Raw genomic sequence first — 19,613 nt, forward strand, 5'->3', positions numbered from 1 at the left:
TTCCGCTTCCATGGTTCCATCCGCTGACAGATCCACTCCCAGATATCTAAAACACTTCACTTCCTCCAGTTTTTCTCCATTCAAACTCACCTCCCAATTGACTTGACCCTCACCCCTACTGTACCTAATAACCTTGCTCTTATATATATATATATATATAAAGAATCTTGAGAAAAGTTTGTGTACTAAAAAAATTCTGACAAACAAAAAAACAAGGAAATTCATCGTATTTTGTTTATTTATGAAGTGTGTACATATGTGAGGTCGCTGGGCAAAGTATATTTAATTTTTCCTTTTCTTTTTTTTTTTTACAATAAATCCTAATATGTACATAAATACATTATAAATATATATACATACATAAATTTATGACATTTGAAACTTCTTGTTTTCTATGAAAAAAGAAAATGCCTAATGGTTAACAGACTACATCTTTCATATCTAAAAATTAAATCAAAACAATAAATTTATACCTGATTAATTCGTAAATGTATAATTGATTCTTGCTTAAGTAATAGTAAATGAATAGTAAAGAATTGCAGTAATTCAAACTACAGGGAAGATTATGTGTATTTTCATTCAAACGAGTTATTCTAATTGGCTGAAAAATTGAGTCATATTGATGGGGAAGCTATGACGTAATCGTGTACACTCTCTACTCGCAGCGAATTGTCATTGGGTCCAAAGGTGGCCAATGACAGGACGGCTGTGACGTCATAGAGGAACCACCAACGCCTTCATTCGAATGTGAACGATTTTTTCCCGACTTCACATTCTAATGTGTAAATTACAATGGTTCGCTACTTGAATATTCAGTAATTAATCTATGGACATCAGTGTAAAAGTACAAAATAATATTATAGAGGTATATAATACTATAGAAGAACCTGTTCTCCGTACATGACTTAGATAATTAGAGATAAATATTACTACCGGTATCAAGGTAAGGCACATTCATAATTCAATGAAACATTCGCAGCTGAACATTGTGTTCTGTATGTGCAGTTTAGGTGTTGTCTACGTCTTTGCATTGGTTATGGCATGCAATATATATATATATATATATATATATATATATATATATATATATATATATATATATATATGATGTGATTATTACACGAGAGTGCACTTGGGAACTTATCGTATTTCATTTTTCCCGTGGACTCATAGGAATATATATATATATATATATATATATATATATATATATATATATATATATATATATATATATATATATATATATATATATATATAAACAAACAAGGGTAAAACTGTTCTTTATCTAAACACAACCAGACGAGATTGGCAAATTATTCTCCAATAAAGCAATCCTGTTGTCATATATATTAATAAAACAATTATATGCCCAAGAATTCTGTCAAAACCTCTGTCAAGGTAGACCTTGAGCAGTCTGGGTCAAGGTAGACCTTGAGCAGACTAGGTCAAGGTATAACTCGAGGTAAACTGTGCCTTACTTCTACGTAAAGCCTTGATGTCTGTCAATTATCTTTCGATGTAACACTAGAATTCGAATGTGGACAACAGCAAAGTAATATATTACTGAAAGAATAATTATTATTCAGTGACCAGAGAAAATAGATAAATTATTTTCATTGTACAGTATTATGTTCTTGTGGATACACAACAAGTTAGGTTGTAAGGGGAAAAAAGAATTGGTTTTTCCTTTCAAATCTCTAAATGACATTGAGATACCATTGGAATCGCCAAATGTAATTGTAGTCTTCAGTCTTCCTGCACGAGACTCGCTTGCGTTCTGGAACGCTGTGGCCGGCGTTCACAACAACGCCTGAACGCCGTGGGCAACGAGGGGAACGCTTGGCGCGTTCAATCGAACGCGCGAAACCCCGGGGAGTTTGAAATTCAGGTAATTTATAACCTTGGAAGGTTATGGCGCGGCCATCTTGGGTCTGTGGCCCGGCTGTGGGGAGGGGGAACGAACGAAGGGCCTCTCCCTCCTCCTACAACCAGCCTGTTCTTACCTGCCCAGTCACAGTTGACTTGCCGGAGGGAATGGGTTCAGGGGAGTGTCTCCCCGTGGGTGACGGGGAGCGAGAGGGAGCTGGTGAGCTACGTCCGGAGGCTGACCCTGGGGTCGGAGTGGCTGGGGTCAAGGATACTTTAGGCGGAGGCTTAGGCACGCCAGGAGGGGCGTGGGTAGGACTCTTAGGCACGCTAGGAGGGGCGTGGGTAGGGCTCTTAGGCACGCCAGGAGGGGCGCGGGAGGGGCTCTGAGGGACGACTGGAGGAGGATGCGACGGAGGAGGAGGGGCGATGGGTCCAGACGCTTGGATCCGCTTGGGCGGCGGCCTGGAGCGAGGTGGGGGAGCGGCCACCTGTATCTGGCCTCCGTGTTGCTGGAAGGCGGCAGGAACGACCACCCTCCCTGGACCGCCGCCCGTCGACACCTTCGGCGGCGCTGCGGTGGCCGGCAACTCGTTGATCTTGACCGACTTAGGAGGGTCAGAGGTCTTCAGGGCACCGCTGCCAGGTGGTTTGGGGCCCTGGCTTGCAGGTGGCTTGGGGCCCTGGCTTGCAGGTGGCTTGGGGCCCTGGCCAGCGGATGGTTTAGGGCCCTGGCCAGCAGATGGCTTAGGGACCTGGCTTGCTGGTGGTTTGGGGACCTGGCTTGCAGGTGGTTTGGGGCCTTGACCACCAGGTGGCTTGGGGCCTAGGCCACCAGGTGGTTTGGGGCCTTGACCACCAGGTGCCTGGGGTCTGGAAGGTCCAGTCTTGGGACCCTGGGTGTCCCCAGGTCTGGGCTGAGGCGATGGGGTTCTCGACTGGAACTGTCTATTGGCCGCCTCTTGTTTCTTCTCCGTCTCGAGTCCCTGGTTGGCCGTGGACGCCTTCTGCTGCGTCACGGCCTTCTTGCCCTCGGCGATCGCCTTCTCCTTCTCCTTCTTGAGGGTCGTGACCTTGAACTTGGCGTAGGCGACGCGCGTGGTGGGTGAGTACTTCTCCAAGTTCGGGTTGTACTCGACGATGCTGTCAGGGTTGAGTGACTTGAGGAGGATTTCATTTTCGTACTGAATCCTCCTCCTGATAGAGGTTTGGGATCTCTTGAGACTCGTTTCCGACGACCCGATCTGGTCCTTCCGCAGGGAGGCCCTGGAGACCTTGGCGTTCCAGTCCTCCTTCTTCTTCTTGCCGATGGCGCGGGCCAACTTGCCGAAGATGTTCTTCGGTTTCTTGTCGCTGGTGAGGATCTCGGTCATCAGGCCCTCCACCAGGCCTATGTTGAAGCCCTTCATCAAACGCCTCTCCATCGCTCGTCCCTTCTTGCCAACCACAGCTGCAAGTCGGGGAGAGAGAGAGAGAGAGAGAGAGAGAGAGAGAGAGAGAGAGAGAGAGAGAGAGAGAGAGAGAGAGAGAGAAAACTCCATCAGTCATTGTCTGGAATCACCTTTCCACCTTCCTCTACACCAAGCTAACTGCAGAAGGATATATCTACACACGTTAGGGGGGCTACTGCCCTACACATGCTGGGGGCTACTGCCCTACACATGCTGGGGGCTACTGCCCTACATCTTACACACACACACACCAGACCTACACACAACCAGACCACCGTCGCTCATGGCTCATCATGGACACCAGTTCCTTCAACCAAACAACAACACTAACACCAAACAGGTTTGTGGTTGAATACTTGACTTTATATGTATGACTCGTTGATCACTTCTTCTGCACCTATGTTCGTCTTGGCATACAAAAAGGCATAGTTTAGTTTAACACTGACGCCCCATGTCGACCATCTAAATACACTAGCCTTATTCACCTTTCTCACAAGACTATCCCATACCTTCATCCTCCATCTATTCCTGTCAGTTTCCTCTCCTATCCTATCCATTTCTGCATGTTCACCTTTTCCTCACGCCTCTGATCCGTGTAACGTAATTCACAAAGTGAATGTTCACATAATCAAACTTCCTCTCTGTCCCTTCGTTCACTTAAGTTCCTTTGTTCATCTTCCACATTTTTTTTTCTTTCTCGTTTCGATTCAAATCCCAGTTTTCGATGACCGTAACCTATTTTCACCTGTTTTTGCCTATCCCATTTCCACAGTCTGTACCTGCTCCGTACTCCACTTAATTAGCACACACATCCCTCCTCCTACGTAACTATCATATAGCCTATTTCCAACATTGAGCTGCAAGTATCACCTCTATTACATCCATTTACCACATGCCCCAGTGTTACCAGCATGAACTGGGGACTCCCATCGGCTACCAGTGTTACCAAACCCGAGTAACCCCCTTCCACCCTCCCTCATCTCCCTCCACTAGCAGTCTCCACCCAGTTCCTGAACTTAATATCTACTTAAGAAGAACACCTGTTCAATCTGTTCCTTACATGTGTCACCGGCGTTCACCATCGAAGTGTTCATTCCGTTGTTCTTGAGAATATCGATCAGTTCATATCTGGAAAAAGATAAGAGAAAGGGAAGTATGTAAATTCTGACAAACTGCAAAGCCTTCAGTTTGAAAATGACAAGATGTATGGCCGTCAATATGTAAATATGACAAGATGTATAGCCATCAATATGTAAATATGACAAGATGTATAGCCATCAATATGTAAATATGACAAGATGTATGGCCATCAATATGTAAATATGACAAGATGTATAGCCATTAATATGTAAACATGACAAGATGTAAATAAGACAAGATGTTTAATCAGTTATATATAGATGAAAAGTACATAGCCTGCAATTTCTAAATGAATCAAAATGTGTAGCCCACAATATGTTAAATCGACATTATGCAAATATGAAAAGACAGTAAAGTTTATCTATTACTAATTTGGACGAAAGATTAAAGGATTAAAGGAGTAATTAGATGCTGATGAGCCATACCTAAACAATCGTCAGCAGTTAATCAACAAACACATCACCATTCACTTGCAATTCCCTTACTTAGAAATGGAATAAAAGAATAGATAGAAATAAAGTGAAGTAACTGGACCTCACGATAGTTTGTGTTGTTATGAGATGACGATTTATGTACAGGATATGTTGACTGATCACTGAAACAGCGAAACCAACAGACACACACACACACAGACACACACAGACACAGACACACTCACAGACACACACACACACACATATACACACAGACACAAACACACAGATACACAGACACACACATACACACACACACTCACAGACACACACAAACACACACACACACACACATACACACACAGAAAGACACAAACACAGACACGACATGATCCAAAAGGCAAATGAATAGAGAGAGAGAGAGAGAGAGAGAGAGAGAGAGAGAGAGAGAGAGAGAGAGAGAGAGAGAGAGAGAGAGAGAGAGATCACCTGAAGGTGGAGATGTCCTGCTTGACTTCGTTGATGTCGTCCTCAGTGACGCCCTTCTCGTCAGCCTTCCTCTGCTGCTCCGTGATGTAACGTCGCACCAACAATCGCATCACATTCATGTGTTTCTGCTCCGCCATCTTCCGGGACTGTCGGGGGAGAGGCACGAGGGGCGTTAACCAGGCAGGGAGGGGCGTTAACCAGGTAGGGAGGGGCGTTAACCAGGCAGGGAGGGGCGTTAACCAGGCAGGGAGGGGCGTTAACCAGGCAGGGAGGGGCGTTAACCAGGTAGGGAGGGGCATTAACCAGGCAGGGAGGGGCGTTAACCAGGCAGGGAGGGGCATTAACCAGGTAGGGAGGGGCGTTAACCAGGTAGGGAGGGGCATTAACCAGGTAGGGAGGGGCATTAACCAGGCAGGGAGGGGCGTTAACCAGGCAGGGAGGGGCATTAACCAGGCAGGGAGGGGCGTTAACCAGGCAGGGAGGGGCATTAACCAGGCAGGGAGGGGCGTTAACCAGGCAGGGAGGGGCGTTAACCAGGTAGGGAGGGGCGTTAACCAGGTAGGGAGGGGCATTAACCAGGTAGGGAGGGGCATTAACCAGGTAGGGAGGGGCATTAACCAGGCAGGGAGGGGCTTTAACCAGGTAGGGAGGGGCGTTAACCAGGCAGGGAGGGGCGTTAACCAGGCAGGGAGGGGCATTAACCAGGCAGGGAGGGGCGTTAACCAGGCAGGGAGGGGCATTAACCAGGCAGGGAGGGGCATTAAGCACATATGGAGGGGGGGACATTAACCAGGCCCTTCTCATGCCTCACCATGAGACCATAATGGCGTCTGGTTTGAAGATTATCATATATATATATATATATATATATATATATATATATATATATATAAACTATTGACGACCGTTGACTGTTTATGTGTCCTGTTTCACTGACGACCACAAGATACTATACGAAGATATATATCAATCTACATGTACTTCAATGTACTATAATCACTTAACCTGACTTGAATAGAATTAATGATATGCAAGATAATTTCATTTGCCTCAATGGGGGAATAACACCGGGTCGTTTCCTGCCGGCGGGTCACCCACCTTAGCCTTGAAGGACCCCCGGACTTTCCTCTTGCCCATGCCCAGGGCCTTCAGCGTCCCCTTCACAGTAGGGATGATGTTGAAGGGCGGGGGCACAGTCGCCCCATCCTCGAAGTAACTCAGCCACAGTTTGGTCCTCGCGAACTTCCACTCTGTGTCCGAACGACCCTGTACAACCACAAGTAGCGGGAGGGGTAGTTAGCGGGGGAGAACTGGTGCTGTGGTAGTGGTGTACTGGTGGCACTGGAGGTGTGGTAGTGTACTGGGGAAAAGGTGTTGTGGTACTGGTGGCAATGGAGGTGTGGTAGTGTACTGGTGAAAGGGCGGTGTGGTACTGAAGGTGTGGTGATGTACTGGTGGGCTTGGTACTGGAGATGGGGTCGTGTTGTGGTGATGTTATGGTCGTGTACTAGTGTGGTATTACTGGTGAATGTAATTATGTATTTTCAAAAGCTTTCATCCAACCTTGGAGTCTATGTTTATCTCAAATAATCTTAGATTGTCTTATTGTTTCCCTCCTTGAAAAGGTTTATTTCCGAGTAAAGGAATTAGCATGGTTACTCCTCTCTCAATTCACTCTAGATTTGCTTCACATTGGGTCAGGTTTTGACGAGTAGAACTAAACAGCCGTATTCGAAAGAAGAGATCTGGCGAAGATGATTTGAAGACAAAGTATTGAATCCTATATCATTCAATTTACACTTCTAGCTGTGAATCCGAACCTACCTGTTGACTTGATTGTATGCAGAGAGGCATTGTATTCCTTAGCTTACTTCACTGCTAAGAAACAGTCTAAGATCCTTCTCTTCCTTACTCCAGCAATGGTTTTTTTGTACTTGTGGTTTACCGTTCTGGTGCCAAGTTGCATTGCCTCTGCATCAGTCGACGTTGCAATCCACGTGCCACACCTCTGACCACTTAATCAGTTGGTCTAAATCAATCTCTCTGAATCTTTAGATAGTGGGTCACATTAGACAGTGGGTCACATTATCGGTAAATGACGGTATTTTTCCCAGGCAAGTTCTGTTTCCAAAACAGTATAAGACCCAGGACTGAGCCTTGTGGAACCCCTGCTCGTATGTGAAGGCCAGTCGGATACAATCCCATTCTAATACCCACTCTCTGTTTTCCTATACGGAATCCACTTCGTTTTATAGTAGTCTGGGTGGAAGCGGGGTTAAACCTTTGGCATAGACATGGATGATGATCGTACTCGAGTGTTATTGTATTGGAAATCACTTTGTTTTGCTGTGCAGGTGTTGCTGTGTTGGGGGAAGTTATCAAGCTGACCTTGCAGGTGAGGCGTGATTTAGGATGGAGTCAACGAGTTGTTCGTAAAAAAATTTCGAGGTATATTTTTTTTTGGATTTGTTCGAAATTAATTCCAGTATGTGTTGTGAGGGCGTGTCATTGGTTTACGGCCTTTGTGTTGATGTCTGTGATGTGGGGAGTCGAACCCAGGAAGAGAAGCTTCGTGGGTCGCAGCACTAACCACTACACCACGGAGGCTGAGTCCATGTGTGTGTGTGTGTGTATAAAAATACAAAAGGTCTGTAAGGTAAAGAGATACGTGTTACAGTGTTGATATCTGAGACATAAAGAACATATATGCTAATAATATGGATTGAACAATAGTTGAACAATAAATGAACTTAGAAGTTTAACTGAGTCATTATTGAGATGACGAGAGAGTATTAAGCAAGCAAGATCCAGATGTAGTTGAGATGGGAAGTAATTTCCATCCAACATCAGCAGTTTGGGGGGCACCTTATTATGCATATCTAATGACCTGTCACCCTTGAACACGACGGTACGAACCACCATCACCACGACGGTACGACCCACCATCACCACGACGGTACGACCCACCATCATCACGACGGTACGACCTTACATAACCACGGTACGACCTTTTGGGCCCATAATAACCTGGCCTTTTCATTTCCAGATCAAAGGTCAAGGCATTACGAAGGTCGTACGGTCGTGTTCAAAAGGTCAGACCGTCTGTGCTCCAGGGATACACAGTCGTACTCTGATGGGCCGTGCACAGTCATGCTCTGAGGGGTCGTACACAGTCGTACCACAAGGGTGCCAGCGATGATAACGTACACAGCAAAAGGGGGAAAAGGGACGCGATGGGAACGTCTCAAGCTAGGCTGACATCCGTCTCAATGAAGCCAGTCCAAGATAAGGTTGCGACGCGATCAATCTATACAGAGAGAGAGAGAGCAAAAATATATGGAGCTGGAGGGCACCTCTATGGCACAGAACACTGTAGGCCATAGATGGGAGTACCAGCTTTATGGTCGCACGACAGAAGGGGCAGAAATTCATCGAGCCAAGCTTGGCATTATCTTAATCCCAAAAGATATATATATATCATATATGATCGCCAACCATAGCAAAATTCACAAACAAAGTATCTAATTGAAATCTCCCATTGATAATACACCAGAGAGACAGACAGACAGACACAGAGAGACAGAACTCTGGCGTCAATCTATAACTGTAACATCTTTTGAATTCATTTGTTCATTTTGCTATTATCATGTCGTCACAGCACAGTGGTTGGGCGTCATCCAGTTTACTTTTAGCGAGGTGGAAGACGAAGCAAGACGCGCGGTAGCCACAGCCAAGGGTTGGAACACGCGTCAACGTTACCAAGAATAATAATAATAACAAAAGAAAGCAGCTTAGCGTTCATGGAGGCAGCAGCAGGAACCAAACCTCCGGGGACTTCCCCACGTAGTTCAGTGGACGTACCCCTCAACGGGAGGAGGAGAAGCAGCAGCAGCAGCAGCAGGAGAGAGAGGGATATATATGGAAGAGGAGGCGCGACACCCACCGAGATGATGTTGTACGAGTTGGACATCATAGCAATGAGAAGGTTGAGGAGAACGATGACATTGATGACGGAATACGAGCCGAACATCAACATGGCCCAGAACCTGGTAAAGCTGCTGACGCCCGTGAGTTCGAAGGCGTCCAGTTCGACGAGGCCGAAGGAGGCCCAGAAGAGGGACTGGGAGGTCTCAAACAGGCTATGAAGGAAGGAAGAAAAAGAGAGAGAAAAAACAATGGGGCATTTTTCCCAAATTGTTTTTAAAACCCCAAAGAAAACCATTTAAAGGAGGGAAAATCAATTTCGATGGTCGACGATTCCAAAAGGAAAAAAATATGTTAGACCATCGTCCCGTATCGCGCCGCCCTTTGGCCACCTACCTACCAATGCCACTGGGCCACGAGAGGCGTCCCAGAACGAAGACAAGGCAGTTCGGGAAAAACTCCTCTCCCCTTTTTTCCCCCCCCCCGAAACTCCCTCCTCTTTCCACGAGAGAGAGAGACACACCCCGCACCCTTCGGCAGGTAGGTCCTCGCCGCCGTGGTACTCACATGGATCTGGTTGTAGGAATTTGGAAAAAACATCAGGGTAGGTTGGAAGGAGAACATAAAGGGGGGTGGAAAAGGAAATACGGGGGGGGAACATTTTAAAATCCCGGAATGGTGGAAGGTTTCAAGGGAAGGTGGGAAAGAAACAACGGAAAGGGGAAAGAGAACTTGGGAAAGGGGGCCGGAACAAAGGTGGTGGTTGGTCGGAAGGGGGAACCCGAGGGGGAATGGAAAAGATGGGAAAAGGGGGGGGAAAAGGCCTCAATGGGAACCAAATTCTCAAAAAAAAACAACCAAAAACATTTAAAAAGGGTTTTTTTGGGGGGGAAAGGAAAATTCGGGGAAATTTCCCAAGAACCCTTCGGGAAAATGGAAAAAGGGAAAAGGGAAGGGGAACAAAAAATACAAGGGGGCAGGAACCCCCCCTAAGGGAATGGAAAAGTTGAAAAGGGAAAGGGGGGTGCTTAAAGGGGGCCAAAGAAATACAATAAAAAAAAATGGGAAAAATTAACAAAAGGGGGAACATTAAATTTTTAAAAGGGGAAAAGAAAAAAATTTAAAGTTCCCTAAGGGTTTTGGAAATGGATTTCTCTTTTTCCTTTTTCCCTCAATGGTTGGAAAAGGGGAAAAAAAAATTCTTACGGGGGGGTTGGAAAAAAGTTGAAAATACGGGAAGGTTTAACCCCCTGAAAAACCCCAAGGTGGAATAGGTGAACATATGGGATAGGTGGAACAGTGGAACATACGGGAAGGTGGAACAGTTGAACATACAGGATAGGTGGAATGGATGAACATACGGAAAGGTGGAACAGATGGACATACGGAAAGATGGAACAGTGGAACATACGGGAAGGTGGAACATTTGAACATAAGGGAAGGTGGAACAGATGGACATACGGGAAGGTGGAACAGTTGAACATACAGGATAGGTGGAATGGATGAACATACGGGAAGGTGGAACAGTTGAACATACGGGAAGGTGGAACAGATGAACATACGGGAAGGTGGAACAGATGAACATACGGGAAGGTGGAACAGTTGAACATACGGGAAGGTGGAACAGATGAACATACGGGAAGGTGGAACAGATGAACATACGGGAAGGTGGAACAGTTGAACATACGGGAAGGTGGAACAGATGAACATACGGGAAGGTGGAACAGATGAACATACGGGAAGGTGGAACAGATGAACATACGGGAAGGTGGAACAGATGAACATACGGGAAGGTGGAACAGATTGATACGGGAGGTTGACGGGGAACAGATAAAGATAACATGGAAGAGACGATGTAAAGAAAACGGAAAAAAAGACATAAGAAAATGGGAAGGGTATACAATACGTGAAGAAGATGGGAAGGTCATATATTGCGTGGAGAAAATGGGAAATATAATGCTGAGAAAATGAGATGGTCTTATCCTATAATACGTGAAGAAAATGAGGAAAAAAAGCAAGAGCAAGGCAAAGAAAAAGGGAAAACCATTGCTCGAAGAAAACGGAAAACATTGATACGATTAAGAAAATGGGAAAAACGATACATACATTAAAGAAAATGTGGGAAAAAGATGAACTATACGAATAATACATGATGGAGGGGAGGGGGAGGGGGGATTCCCTTTAAAAGAGACAGTTCCCTCCAAAGAAAGGGAAAAGCCCCTCCAATGCAGGAAACATCCCTCCAAAGCTACCCCCTTCCTCCAAAACCAAAGCTACCCCTCCCCCTCCAAAACCAAAGCTAGCTACACACCGCTACCCCCTCTAAAACCAAATCTACACCCCCTTACCCCCTCCAAAACTAAATCTACACCCCCTACCCCTCCAAAACCAAAACTACACCCCCCTTACCCCCTCTAAAACCAAGTCTACACCCCTACCCACTCCAAAACCAAAACTACACCCCTTACCCCTCCAAAACCAAATCTACACCCCTACCCCCTCCAAATCCAAAACTACACCCCCCTACCCCCTCCAAAACCAAATATACACCCCTACTCCCTCCAAAACCAAATCTACACCCCCTACCCCCTCCAAAACCAAAACTACTACACCCCTTACCCCCTCCAAAACCAAAACTACACTCCTACCCCCTCCAAAACCAAAACTACACCCCCTATCCCTCCAAAACCAAAACTACACCCCCCTACCCCCTCCAAAACCAAATCTACACCCCTACTCCCTCCAAAACCAAATCTACACCCCCTACCCCCTCCAAAACCAAAACTACTACACCCCTTACCCCCTCCAAAACCAAAACTACACCCCTACTCCCTCCAAAACCAAATATACACACCCCTACCCGTCCAAAACCAAATATACACCCCCCTACCCCTCCAAAACCAAAACTACTACACCCCTTACCCCAAAACTACACCCCTACTCCCTCCAAAACCAAATATACACACCCCTACCCGTCCAAAACCAAATATACACCCCCCTACCCCTCCAAAACCAAAACTACTACACCCCTTACCCCCTCCAAAACCAAATCTACACCCCTACCCCCTCCAAAAAATAAAAATGCAAGGCGAGAGTTCCGCCTCCCAAACTGACCACAGCCGAAGGCGAAGAGGACGAGTGTGTACAAGAAGAAAAACTTGAGAATGTCGAAGATCATGCGACCCAGTGAGATCTGCAGCGGGCCGAGGTGAGGGTTCACACTGAAGATGTGCACCAGCTTCAGGAAGCTGCACAGAAGGGGGTACACAGAGTTACACTGATGCACAGACTGCACAGAAGGGGGTACACAGTTACACTGATGCACAGACTGCACAGAAGGGGGTACACAGAGTTACACTGATGCACAGACTGCACAGAAGGGGGTACACAGAGTTACACTGATGCACAGACTGTACAGGAGGGGGCCACATAGATACATGGGCTGCACAGAAGGGGGTACACAGAGTTACACTGATGCACAGATTGTACAGGAGAGGGGCCACATACAGTTACATAGATACATGGGCTGTACAGGAGGGTATACAGAGTGACATAGATGCACCAGCTGTCCTGGGGTTATACAGAGTTACACAGATACACCAGCTGTGCTGAGGTACACAGAGTTACACAGATACACCAGCTGTCGAGGACTTACACAGGACTATGTATATACACACACTATACAGACCTTAAAGTCTGGAGGAGGAGGAGGAGTGAGGAGGTAAAAGTGCGTTAAAGATGCGTTATATTAGTCGTGGTGCTGTGTGTGTGTGTGTGTGTGTGTGTGTGTGTGTGTGTGTGTGTGTGTGTGTGTGTGTGTGTGTCCAAAAGATACGTTTATTTCGTTGTGTCATTAATGATGAGTGTGTTATTAATGGGTAGAGAGAGAGGGAGCCATCTGGGATAAAGTGCGTTAGGTATGGGACTGGACAATTGTTTGGGGCATGTGTTTAAGCGTACTGCTGGAGTATGTTGGAGAGTGCGTTACGGTAGGAACAGTATGAGGGAAGGTACTGAAGTGCGTGCTGGAAAAGTGTGTTTATGAAGTGGTAGCCAGACAACATACTGAAAAGTGTGTTGGAGTAGTACGTCGTAAAAGAGTGTGTCACCCTCTTGGAGAAGTGTGTTGGAGCTGTGTACTGAAGAGTGTGTTACACAAACTTTAGAGACAAAAAAAAAAAAAAACCTGTAATAAAAGACACAAAATCTAAATCTATGTTCAAATGAGTTATAACTATTCTAATTCTAAGTTACTTATGTGTAAAGATAACTCAAGGCGCCATCAAGTTAGGTTCTGATTAGGTTACGTTTCACGAAGTTACGTTCCAGAGTTACTTTGAAGCAGAGGTGCAGTTCCCATGAACGAGAGAGAGGAGGAGGAAGAGGAAGAGGAGGAGGAAGAAGAGGAGAGGAAGAGAGAAGAAGAGGAGAAGAGAAGGAAGAACAAGAGGGAAAAGAGAGGAAGAAGAAGAGGAGAGGAAGAAAGAAGATGAGGAGGACGAAGAAGCGGAGAAGAAGAGGAGGAAAAAGAAGAAGGAAGAAGAAGAGGAGGATGAGGAGAAGAAAAGGAGGAAGAATATACGAACAGGAAGACGAAGAGGAAGAAGAAGAAGAAGAAGAAGAAGAAGAAGAAGAAGAAGAAGAAGAAGAAGAAGAAGAAAAGAAGAAGAAGAGAGAAAGACGACGATAGCATGTAGGCAACTCGACCCCTTGCCTCGACTCGAACCCCGACCACTTCGCCTCACCTGAAGATCATGGCAGCACCGAAGCAACCCTCGGAGAGCAACATAGGGTCGTAGGGATGCCACATCTCTCGAGGGTAGTAGGGCCAGAGACCCTGCCACAGGTCCCGCTGCACCAGGAACCAGGAGGTGGCCCTTAGCAAGATCCAGGTCGTGAAGAACATGTTGGTCACGTAGTCTACGATGTTCCAGAGGTCCTTGATGTATTCCATGAGCCCGTCCGACCACAATGATTTGATCTCAGACCAAACCAGGCCTTGTGTGTGGGAGGGAGGAGGAATATGAGATCTCACGTTCAGGGACACTGGCCTACTTTAGTGTGGAGTCGCTGGGTGATGCGACGCCAAGCAAAGAGATGGAGGGCATAATGAAGGGGTTATTTACGAACGTTTTGATGACTTTATTCAATTGAGGGCATAATAAAGGGGTTATTATTAGGAACGTTTTGATGACTTTATTCAATGGAAGGCGACACTGGAACTCTTCCTCGTATTAGAAAACGAGTTTTTTAAGAAAGCAATTTATTTCCCATGTTTCCGAAGGCTGGAAGACATACCTACCCACACTCCAGCACCTGCTCACTTCGAAGCCCTTGCCCTGGTCTCTACTTACTTCCGACGTACATGATGATGCAGAGTTCTACGATGCCCGGGAGAGATCCTCGCTCCTTCATCCTCCAGTCCTCGAGGATGGTTTGGAGCCAGGCGTTGCCGAACCACTGGATCAGAAGGTACTCGATCCTCTGCGACGCCAGGGCCAACAGCACTTCGATGTGGCGGATGAAAAACCAGAAACGAAAGGAGAAAGATTTTGGGGGTCAGTAGGGTGTGTTCCAGGAAGGACACGTTCGTTCTAGATGAAACATTAAGGCCTGGAAATGACTTTAGTGTTCTGGTTGTTGTCATGGTAAACTTATAGGAAAAAAAAGAAGCTTTGTTCAATAAATATGCGCAGGAATGACTCTGTCCATCATTTACCATCACTTTTGTACAGTCTAGACCACAGCACTTCGATACACAGCCTTCATTTACGTATCATCACACCTTCCCTTCACCCCCACACACACCTCCTCTTTACACGCACCCTTCCTCTCACACCCTACACAGACACAGACACCCCCACACACACACCTCTTCGCACGCACCCTTCCTCTCACTACAGACACACACACACCTCTTTACACGCACCCTTTCTCTCTCTCACTACACACACACACACACTCACACTCTCCTCAGACCCCTAGCGATAACTCACTGAGGAAGAACATGTAGGAGGCGCAGTGGGTGATGAACTTGACGAAAGGCTTCTTGATGAACTTGCCCTTCTCCGAGGCGGGGCTGATCATATACGAGAGGGACAACACGGGGAACATGCAGGCCAGTTTGAGGACCTCCACACACTGGCCCACCATGCTCTTGCGTCGGAATCCTGGCAGACCATCATACCAAATAGCTCCCAGGAGCTGCTGGACGTTCGGGTGCGCGACGAACTGGTGAAGAGAAAGAGACACGCGCAAAGTCGTACTACCATAGTTCCTCTACGTGTGTGTGTCACACCCTGACGAAGACGAGGTCTTCCTACATCGGTAGGAAAGCAAAATCTCTTTTCCAGTTAGGATCATGAAGTCATTTGGTATCCTAACCTAAAAGACCAACTCTTCCTACATCCTTCCTACCTACCTACCTACATCCTAACCCTCCCTTTCCCTCCAGCTTCCCTCCCCTCCACCTCCTAACCCAAACCAACCTCCCGTACATCAGACCTGAGACCCGAAAGCTAACGTATTCCAGCAGCGGAGCCGAAGTACTTCAGGAACCTCGATGTACTTCGTGGTGTACTCGAAGTATCTGAGAGTGGACCCTTAAAGTACTCCCATCATCATCCCCCCCCCCACACCCCATCTCCTCCAACTCCAATCCCTCAATCTCTTCTCCACCTCCCTCAACACCAATCCCTCAATGCCTTCTCCACCTCCTGACCCCACCTCCCACAACACCAATCCCTCAATCCCTTCTCCACCACCTCCTGACCCCACCTCCCTAAACACCAATCCCTCAATCCCTTCTCCACCACCTCCCGACTCCCCCACCACCACCAGAGGCGTGGCCGAGACCTACCGATTTCTGGGAGTACTTGATAGCCATTTTGAGTCTAGCCAGGGAGTTGGACTCGCCCTCCTCCCACACATCTCCGTCAGGGTCGTAGTTCAACATGATGGAAAGTTCCGCCTTGGTTCTCGTCTGGTCCAGTAGCTCCATCCCGAACTTCATCACCTGCTGACGAAGCTCCTGCAGGGAGAAACCGAGAGATAAAGATACGTAAGATAAAGAAAAAAAAGGTGATAAAGGAGAGAGAGAGAGAGAGAGAGAGAGAGAGAGAGAGAGAGAGAGAGAGAGAGAGAGAGAGAGAGAGAGAGAGAGAGATAAGGTTCTAGGGAAAGCACAGATAAAGATATATTCATACACTCTTCATCCTCTTTGAGACAATTTTCCTGGTGGGTAATCATGGATGGCTTAATCTAATCTCCCTCATCAATGATTATCTACGCGACTCTCCTCTCGCTCAAAATGATACAAGACAGTTTTCTTGTCATTCACAAAGGCTAATTTCTACGTTCTGATCAATGAAGCAAAGGACTTTATGTCAATTCCCATGACAACACTGATATATATATATATATATATATATATATATATATATATATATATATATATATATATATATATATATATATATATATACTTACAACGTACTTACACTTATCCCCACATACTTACAACGTATTCGGTCTTGAACTCATGTTCCATGCTTTGAAGGCGCCGTAGCTCGCCAGACAGTTCGAAGGCCGTGCGTACTGGATCCTTGGAGGAGAGGGCGATGAGGGACGGGGAGGCCAGGGCCTTGTAGGCGTTGATTCTGGAGAGCGAGTGACGGAGGGAGTCGTCATCCGTCGACACCAGACACTCATCACAGCCACATCTGCGACAGGAGAAAGACGACCTTCGTCTGAGTACTTTACACTCCGCCAAAAAAGTATCGGTATCCCTGAGACTTTGATGTGTCTGATGGTCTACAAGTGGCGAACTGAGATTACTTAAAACTTGACTTCGATGTGACCTTAATGCATCTTTAAACTACGTCAGGGGTGATAGCGAAGTTACGTAGTTTCAGCCTCGCTCGGCCAGTTTTAGAGTATTCGAAAACTTCAGGGCTGGGGTACCGAAACTTTTTTGGGAGATTCTACATGTAACACATTTCTTCTAGCTGGAGTTCCCTATACATACAGCAAAAGGGGAGGTGTTCTGTATACATTTGGGTTGTCCCATCACTATAAGTAATGTGTTTGTGTGTGTGTGTGTAATTACCTATTTGTAAAGAGTTGGGGTTCTATACTCCTGGGGCCCCCCCAGCTCTTCAACTTTCCTTTTTCTTGTCATTCACCCTTTTAAAGTTCTGTATACTGACTGCATTCACAGCGTGTGTGTGTGTGTGTGTGTGTGTGTGTGTGTGTGTGTGTGTTTTAACATCCGGCAATCATATATTCAATTTTCTTAGGCTTACAAACTTCAAGGGGTCATCTACAGACACGTAAAATGTAGTCTAATATAATCAAGGTGACTCTTAGACACTTAAAATGTAATCTAATATAATTAAGGTGACTCTCTCTAGCTCAGCACCTTACAAGTGTAATGTACTAAGGGCACGTCCATGAGTGCATGAATTTCCCCCATGCACAGTGCCTTCCACGAGTCAAACCTCCTCCTTCGTGTAGGTGGATAATCTAAGACAGCCAATGCTCCCACTCTTCCTCTCTTCCCCCTGATGTCCTAAATCCATTTCCTGAGTGCGTGAGTAACCCGTGAGTCCACAGACCGACTCATCATGACCCCCTCAGGTGAGTGTGGGTGTGCGTGGCCCCGCGCCCTCACCTGATGTCATGAGGCATGGGAAGGGACGCCCCTCGATCAAGCAGGAGCTTCAGTATCTCGTAATTGTTGTGGTGAGCGGCTAGGATCAAGGGCGTGATGTCCTTGGTGAAGGTGGCCGTGTCTCTGGTCATCACCTCCCAGCTCTGTCGATAAAGATAAGGAAGAGAGATAAGAAGAGGAGGAGGAGGAGGAGGAGGATTAGGAGGAGGAGGAGGAGGTGATAACAGAGTCATAGAGGAGAAGGAGGGAAAAGGGAAGGGACCTCAATAGGCACTGTAACGTGACGCTGATCTTGACGAAGGTACCATGAACTGAAGGAGACATGCCATGAGAGAGATGTGTACGACTTGCGTCAGTCATGTGTACGACTTTCAGTCATGTGTACGACTTGAGTCAGCCATGTGTACGACTTGAGTCAGTCATGTGTACGACTTGAGTCAATCATGTGTACGACTTGAGTCAGTCATGTGTACGACTTGAGTCAGTCAGTCATGTGTACGACTTGCGTCAGTCATGTGTACGACTTGCGTCAGTCATGTGTACGACTTGAGTCAATCATGTGTACGACTTGAGTCAGTCATGTGTACGACTTGAGTCAGTCATGTGTATGACTTGACTCAGTCATGTGCACGATTTGCGTCAGTCATGTGTACGACTTGAGTCAGTCAGTCATGTGTACGACTTGACTTACGACCTCACTGATAGTGGTGGTGACGCCAACGACCACCAGTTCTGACAAGGGTGGCCAAGAGGGGTTAAGGGGAGGTGGTGGGATGGTCGTTCCAAGATACGACCTCCCATGTCTAGCCTTAACGACCAGAGGCCAAAAAAGTGACCTCAGCCACTCGGTGACGCAGAACCGACTGTCGCAAAATCTACGTCACATCTGCGTGCGAAAGATTCTTAGGAACGACACTGGAAAGAGATGATGCAACAAGAATGTGGGCGGTGCTGGAAGTGTGGGAGGGAAGCAATTCCAGGTTTCCAGCAGTGTGGTGGAGACTCCAGGAAGCATCTACTGGAAGATGACGACGCAAAGAAGAGCTACACTATTAGCGAAGGCGAGCGGGTAGGTAATTGGCTGTCATTCAGATGGGGCTGGGTTCGAATCCTAATAGCCCAGTGGTAGGCTGTCATTCAGAATTCCCGGGTTCGAATCCTGGTGGCCCAGTGGTAAGCTGTGATTTATATGTCCCGGGTTCGAATCTTAAGAGCCCAGTGGTACGCTGTCATTCAGATGGGCTTGGTTCGAATCCTAACAGCCCAGTGGTAAGCTGTCATTCATATGTCCCGGGTTCGAATCCTAATAGCCCAGTGGTAGGCTGTCATTCATATGTCCCGGGTTCGAATCTTAATAGCCCAGTGGCAGGCTGTCAATCATATGTCCCGGGTTCGAATCCTAATAGCCTAGTGTTCACTGTCATTCAGATGGCCGGGTTCGAATCCTGGTGGCCCAGGATATCATGTCTCGGGTGAGACTGGCAAATAGAGAATGGTTTATGCACTGAGCTTTCCAACCAAGGTCCACGAGCATGATGGACAATATCAAGTCTTATATATATATACCTAAAAATAATCCTGGAAAATAGTACACTGGAAATTAGACTCAGTCGTCTGGTAAAAGATTAGACTCGAAGGAAAGTAACTACTTCCCAT

At 46.6% G+C, this 19,613-nt stretch overlaps 1 protein-coding gene across 1 annotated transcript in view; it reads right to left on the reverse strand.

Annotated features, from left to right (window-relative positions):
- Positions 1-220: 220 nt before the first annotated feature.
- The window catches only part of trp (transient receptor potential), a 38,568-nt gene continuing 19,175 nt past the window's right edge, over positions 221-19,613 (reverse strand). The window contains exons 6-17 of the mRNA XM_071666242.1: positions 17,958-18,100; positions 16,806-17,007; positions 16,146-16,316; positions 15,283-15,517; positions 14,641-14,793; positions 14,032-14,284; positions 12,350-12,534; positions 9,306-9,553; positions 6,461-6,628; positions 5,363-5,508; positions 4,381-4,448; positions 221-3,319 (exon numbers count right to left, since the gene is read on the reverse strand). Coding sequence (XP_071522343.1) covers positions 1,986-3,319; positions 4,381-4,448; positions 5,363-5,508; positions 6,461-6,628; positions 9,306-9,553; positions 12,350-12,534; positions 14,032-14,284; positions 14,641-14,793; positions 15,283-15,517; positions 16,146-16,316; positions 16,806-17,007; positions 17,958-18,100 — 3,306 coding nt within the window. The 3' untranslated portion in view covers positions 221-1,985. The remainder of the gene's footprint in view (positions 3,320-4,380; positions 4,449-5,362; positions 5,509-6,460; positions 6,629-9,305; positions 9,554-12,349; positions 12,535-14,031; positions 14,285-14,640; positions 14,794-15,282; positions 15,518-16,145; positions 16,317-16,805; positions 17,008-17,957; positions 18,101-19,613) is intronic.

Source organism: Panulirus ornatus, chromosome 11 (genome assembly GCF_036320965.1).
Source record: "Panulirus ornatus isolate Po-2019 chromosome 11, ASM3632096v1, whole genome shotgun sequence".
In the NCBI taxonomy this organism is placed as follows: Eukaryota; Metazoa; Arthropoda; class Malacostraca; order Decapoda; family Palinuridae; genus Panulirus; species Panulirus ornatus.